General features: G+C 40.0%; 1 protein-coding gene across 1 annotated transcript; it reads right to left on the minus strand.

The window, feature by feature from the left end:
- Positions 1-1013: 1013 nt before the first annotated feature.
- LOC308321782 (uncharacterized protein) lies at positions 1014-2398 on the minus strand (the record flags this gene model as incomplete). Its single annotated transcript, XM_080772873.1, has 2 exons — positions 1014-2007; positions 2324-2398. The coding sequence occupies 2 exons, from the start codon at positions 2396-2398 to the stop codon at positions 1489-1491; spliced, it is 594 nt and encodes a 197-aa protein (XP_080628999.1). The 3' UTR covers positions 1014-1488.
- Between the last annotated feature and the right edge of the window lie 4418 nt (positions 2399-6816).

The following is a 6816-nucleotide window of genomic DNA, read 5'->3' on the forward strand; positions in this document are numbered from 1 at the left end:
AGGCAGGCAGGCAAAGAGCTACTCATGTTATGTTATTATGTTATTATAACAGCTACTCATGTTATGTGGAATAATTTGTGCAGTTATGGAAACAGCTCTTTGTGTTTATGCAAGAAAATGTAACACATTTATTTATTTACATATTGTGTGCATGCACATTGTACTTTGATACATTTTGCGAAAATAAAGCAATTGAAAGAGAGAAGTTATCAAGTATCATTAATGTCGTAATTTTATCTACTGGCCCCTGGCCCCTTGCCATTTTTGTAATGTGGCCCACAGGTAAATCTATTTGAGTATCCCTATTATACTGTACCTGTACTTTCCTTCAAAATAAATGTACGTATTATGATAGACCAGTGGTTTTCCACCAGTGGTCCTTGAGAGGGTTCCAGGTGGTCCCCAGCTAAATGGAGAGTTTCTAATCAAATTAACCTGTACAGGTCCATTTGAGCGTGCAAACATAACCTAACATGCAAACTCCACACAGAAAGGCCCTTTCTCCAACCCCACCTCGGGTATGGGCACTGATGAGAGAACACGCCCCCAGCAGGAATCTAGCTGTGAGGCGACAGCACTACCGACTGTGCCACCGTGCCTGCCCCTAAGAATTGATATTTTTACCTGTTATCTCTCCTAATGGTACCAACATCAATACAGCATGGAAATGTGGATAGAATCTCATCCAATCAAATGACAAACAAAATATTTAGTTTTAGTTCTGTGGCTCAAATATGGCCTCGATACAAAAAGGGTTAAACTCCTGTGATAGACCAAACTACTCCAGAAAATGATGATAGTAAGTGAGAGCATACAACAAGATTGTTTCATTTGTGGGAAGGGCAGTAAAGTACCAGAACATCTGAACAGCCATGACTTGTACAGGTGAGGTAAGTCTCATACCTGTTTGTGTATGACAAATATCATAAATGCTGTTTTAAGCTCAAGCTCAGCTATTTTTCAATACCTAAAGTATAACAATGCTAAAAACACCAAAAGGGGTTCCTGCCCAGAATGGGTTAAGCACACTTAAGTAATTGACAAAAAAAAAAAAGAAATGAAAGTGAGGACACTAAAATGTCACTCAAATAATAGTGATTAATGATTGAATTGTGTGTTTGGCTTTGAGCATTGGAACATATGAATCAAAAGAATGTCTGTTTGCCTTTTAGGCTTCCTAATAAAATAAATCCCAGCCGATATGACAACTTAAATATACAGTGAAATTATTGACATGTAATATTTTTAGCCAATCCTATCAACAGCTACAATGTACATTCTGTCTCAACATGCACAAACTAAATGCCATTGACAATGAATAGAGAATTTACGTCATGTGTCTGAGCATGTATGTCGGTGGCCACCCTTGGCCAATAAGGGACCACCATTCTTGATGATGTACGATGATTAGAGCGCCCCTCACTTGACATGGGTGTGATTTTATGATCTACATATCAGCCTCTGTCTCAATCAGCATGTCTCAATTCATCACTGTTGAGCCCAGGCCTTCACCAGAGGTCCATATTGATAGTTGCTGAGTAAGCAGGCCACAGTCCACAGAGAGTTAATGCTTCCCATCAAGGAAACAGGGATGTCAGACTGGAAGAGCTTGCACAGTTTAATTCTTCCGATTATTCTCTCAACATGGACTCGAAGGTGTGCAATCTCCTGGGTTTTATTAACATCTCTTGCTGGCATCTGGCTCTGTTTTGAGAGGAAGGGTGGGCGATACAGTTGACCTGGGATACAGTCAACAATCAAAAATCCCTTGTCTGCCATCACAGCCATATCCTTTGTCAGCAGGTCTTGGAGGCCTGACTGCTTAAACAGCTCTTTGTCACTGATGGAGCCAGCATACAGGTCTGAGATGAAGGTGACTGCTCCATGAGGTGCCATGCCAATCAGGCCCTTCAGGGTGGAATGTGACTTGTAGGATGAGAACATCTCACTCTGAAGAGACAAGCTTTCTGGCTGTTGGCATCTCAGCTCTGTGCAATCGATAATCACCTACAAAATGAAGTAACATCATAAATGATTTTTCTAGGTCAAAGTGATGCAGAGAAAACAGTTCTCAGGTTTTAACAATGTCTGGAGAGATACATTGATCTGCCCATGCTCACACAACATTAAGACTACACTGCCCTTCCCAATGTATGAATGAATTAATCATTGTAAGCGCTTTGAGTAGGCACGTAGTGCATAGAAAAGCGCTATAAAAATGCAATTCATTATTATTATTATTACTGACAGCTACTGACCACCCTATGTGCGCTGTGGACCCCCTTTCCATCTAGTCTAGACTAATGCAAGTGATTGCGTTTACCTGTGTATCAGCGTATTTGCTCTCCCTGAACTCCCTCGGCAACACAGCCTGAACTTCCTCTTGGGACATCCACATTTTCAGTGAGCCCAGCAGAAAGTACAGGTAATATGTCCACGTTGTTATGATCCGGCTGACCGTTGATGGGTGGATCCCGAAACGATCTGCCAGGTCAACTTCTGTGGACCCCAACGCCAGGTACATGAGGAAAAGGAAGAATTCATCCCACGGAAGCAGAGCATGTCTCTGAAAGAGAATGTACAAAACATAGACAATTATGTCTAGTGTGTTTTACACACTACACATACAACACACTACGTCTGGTTGGTACTCCACAGTCCCCTCTGGTAGTTGCGCTTGTTGCTCTGTCACCACTGTCCCTTCGACCTATGAACTGTTTCAGTGGTGCAAGTCCATTTATGATCTTAAAAATGAGACAAGCATCTGCATAATGTTTAAATCTGTCAAAATTAAGTAACTTTTGAACTATAGCAATGGTGGTAACGTTTGGGCTTTTGGTCAAGTGTTCTTGATGTCTGTTTGTACAGTGATTTTAAAGTTGTCTGATTTGTCTGCGACCAGGCTGTGAAACAGTAGGTTATGTGTGAGACAATCATAGCATGCATGAAGAGTTTATCTGCATCTGTTGTTAGATATGGTCTTATGTGTCTGAAATTAGATACATTTAATTTGATTTTATTGGCTAAATGTTTAACATGTTTTTTAAATGTAAAGTTTGAGTCTAGTGTAATTCCTAGATATTTAAATTCTGATACAACCTGAATACTACTACCCTCGATGACAATGTCAGGGTCAATGCTTCCTGAGTCAGTGTGGCATTCATATCTTCATTTTAATTATAACATCACATCAATTAATATTTCCAACATATTTTGGTTGTCAATATATTTTCTTTCACATCAGGATGCAAGGATCATTAGATTAAGACCAATAACCCACCTACTGTATCTCTCAGACTCCCTCCCCATTCAGAGTTCTGAGTTTGAATGAATGTAGAATTATGTGCAGAATGTCATTTGCATACATATGTGAGAGTACTACAAATTATTTTATTTTTAAAAGATCCTCTCTCCCTCTCACACACTTATGCCAGTGTTCCCCTCCCCTGTGCCAATGTTGGCCCCAGTGCTAGGTTGGCTACCCCTCTGGTATAGCGATTATACAGTAACGATTAGCACAGTACAAAATATTAAAACAGCCTGAGTAAACTTACCGAGTAAGTACATGGAATAAATATTTCTTCATTCCTCTGCTGGGCACTCCGTGCCCGGGTGACTCGGATCATGTTGGCTGTGGATGGTTCAATCAGTTCCCAAAACACCACCAGGTGCTCATAGGTAGCAAATCTTGGACAAATTAGGATTGTCATTGTTTATAACCATGAGCAAGGTTACTTTCATGTAATGACATTTACATAAATAAATTTACACAATAAATAAATGAAATTGGTATGCTTTATGCAAGTTATTCTCACCTCGTGAAGTGTCTAGTCTGTGAGTCTGAGCCTTCAAATCGATGTAGTCCAAACCTACATTTCAGTGACAAGTCCTCCACTTGCTTCTTCAGTTGAGTGATTACATCCTTCATGTCATCCCTCTCACTCAATGCGAGGTCAACAGCGGCAGGTTCAGGGGGTGTGCAGTAGTCGTGGTCACAAGTCGTGGTCACTTCCATGACAGTTCCAGCAGCTGCTGCACCATCCATCGCCATCTGATCTTGGCAGTTAGTAGGTCTTTCTCTCCTCTGCCAAACACTAACGCGTTGATGGACTTCATATTTATTCCACTCAAACAACACAGGCAAGGCCCCCTTTCTAATGCGATGAAGTCCACCTGGAGTCTCTATCACGTCTTCTTTCATGAAGTGCCTACTGCACACGTAGCACCGAGGAGTGACGGTGAAATTGTCTCTTCTAATGTTAACAATCCATTTAGCCCTTACTTCAGCATCTTCTGGGAAACGGTGAAAACTCAATGTTGTAAACCGAGCTGATGCAGTGCAAAGAGGCACTGAGCAATGCTCGGTAGAGCCCACTGCCCTCCTCATCAACTTCACCGTGGTTTTCTTCATGTTAAAACTTAACTACCGGTAACTAACTAACTGACAAAACAAACGATGAAAACGAACGGTACGTACATTAACAACATAAACACAGACTTGGACAAAAAAAAGTACAACAAAAACGAACAATTTAGCTTAGTTAACAGTATCGGAATAAAGCTATGATAATACTGAAGCAATTCTCCATCTGTTTTGCATAGACGCGGAAGTAAAGCGGAAGCCCCGGCCTGTGTACTTGGCTAGACTCCGCCCCTTACTAGACTTTGTGCAAGAGGAGATATTAGGAACATGAACGTTGCCCAGCAAGCGGCCTGGTTCTAGGCATATAGGCACAGGAGGCTCAGACTTGTCACTTTCAATTAAAAACTGAGCACAAAATCAACAATACATTTTAATCCACTACTTCATAAAAAACTAATAAAATCAAAACAAGCAAACAGTAAAGTAAACCATTTCATCACAACACAAAGGCAACAACTTGAGTAGGCAACATGGCTGTATAGTCTGTTACCATATTTTGGAAACTTCTGTATGAAAGACTTTTACATGGCAAATTTGAGTTCATGCTTGTTTTTGCGATTGACAAACAAAAAAATGTATAGAGGAGCACAGCAAAAAGTTACAGTCTGTTTGAAAACTTGTTCCAATAGGGTTGAACAAGAAATAAGAGAATCTCACATACCAGAACTACAGCATCAAACCAACTGTTTAACATCTTATGTCATTTGAACATATTGGCAGTGTTTATAGAGAACAAAGACACATGTGGTTTGTAACAAACACTCGCTTACTTTTTCATAACTATCACAGTGTACACACACACACACACACACACACACACACACACACACACACACACAGCACACACACACATGCACAGCACACACACATGCTCTCTGCACGTGATGAGGCCAAATGGAATACTGCTTCCAAGGGATAAGTAGGTATGAAATCAACAACTGTATGTGGAATAATTTGTTTGGGTGACACATAGACAATAAAACAGTACAATCCACAGCAGTATAATAATTGTCTCTTTTCCATTTGCCACAGAATACAAAACAGCACTTTACCATTAACCATGCAGGCCTTTTGAAGAGAGGTAGAGGTCACCAGATTAACACATTCACTGGTAGGTATTAATTAATTCATTAATTATTCCACCACTGCCAGTGTTTTTTTCAGTGAAGACCCTTATTTTGAAGACCCACGGGTCCCGATACGTGAACCGGAAGTAAACACAAGCTGTATTGAGTGCTTTATCTCCTAGCAACCTAGAGCCATTCATACGTTGGCAAAGAATGTGATCTAACATAATAGACTTGTCAATGTTAAGTTTGGTTGGGTGGGTAAAAAAACCTGCTTCAACAAAGGTATACCATGGCTTTGGAAACACTGCAGGTAACGTGTCAATGTGCCTTTGAAATACAAAAGACATTTAAACAAATAAATGTATATCTGGAAGTTCGAATGTGATAGTATTTTGTTATAGTGCGGCAGTCGAGGTGGACAGGAGGGAAATTTGGTATATAGTCTTTTTTATTGGCCTAAAATATTGTCTCTATATATTCATGAATCCACTTGCTGACCGGCTGTTGATATTTTATATGGGTTTCTTGTGACCCTATCATTAACATCCTATGGCAAGCAAAAATGTCAAACTTTCCTTTTGCTTTAAATAGAATGTAACATGTCAAACTATACAAACAAAATACATTCCTTGGGCTAAAAACAGCCATAGCCACTTGCCCAAAATGTGCTGACCTCATCACATTTGTGCTGACCTCATCACATTTGTCATTATGGCCGTTTTTAGCCCAAGGAGTGCTTTTTGTGCAAAACTAATGCTTGGAATGGATTCAGAATCATGAAAACCCCCTAGTTTGACATGTCACATACTACTTAAAGCATAAGGAAAGTTTGACATTTTTGACAATTTTGCCTGCCATAGGATGCTAACAGCCGGTCAGCAAGTGGATTCATGAATGTATGTATATAAACAATATTTTAGGCCAATAAAAAGACTACCGGTATATACCAAATTTCCCACTTTAAACAAAAGAAGCCTGTCGGCTGTATTTAGTATTTTCTTTTACAGTTTCCTTCAATTATTAGACTTTAATAAACATAATCTTTAACAACACTCAACAATCAGATAAACATTTTGCAGCACCACAGATTTACAAGGAACTCATGCGGAAAACACCTCTTGCCCTGTACACTGTGTAGTGCATGTAGGTTTATACTGTAGGTTGCATTCTGTGTTGTGTATGTATGCCTTTTGCTTTACAGTATAGAGATATCAAGGTTATTGTGTGTGTGTGTGTGTGTGTGTGTGTGTGTGTGTGTGTGTGTGTGTGTGTGTGTGTGTGTGTGTGTGTGTGTGTGTGTGTGTGTGTGTGTGTGTGTGTGTG

Source organism: Protomyctophum bolini, assembly GCF_963924005.1.
Source record: "Protomyctophum bolini genome assembly, chromosome: 9".
Taxonomy (NCBI): domain Eukaryota; kingdom Metazoa; phylum Chordata; class Actinopteri; order Myctophiformes; family Myctophidae; genus Protomyctophum; species Protomyctophum bolini.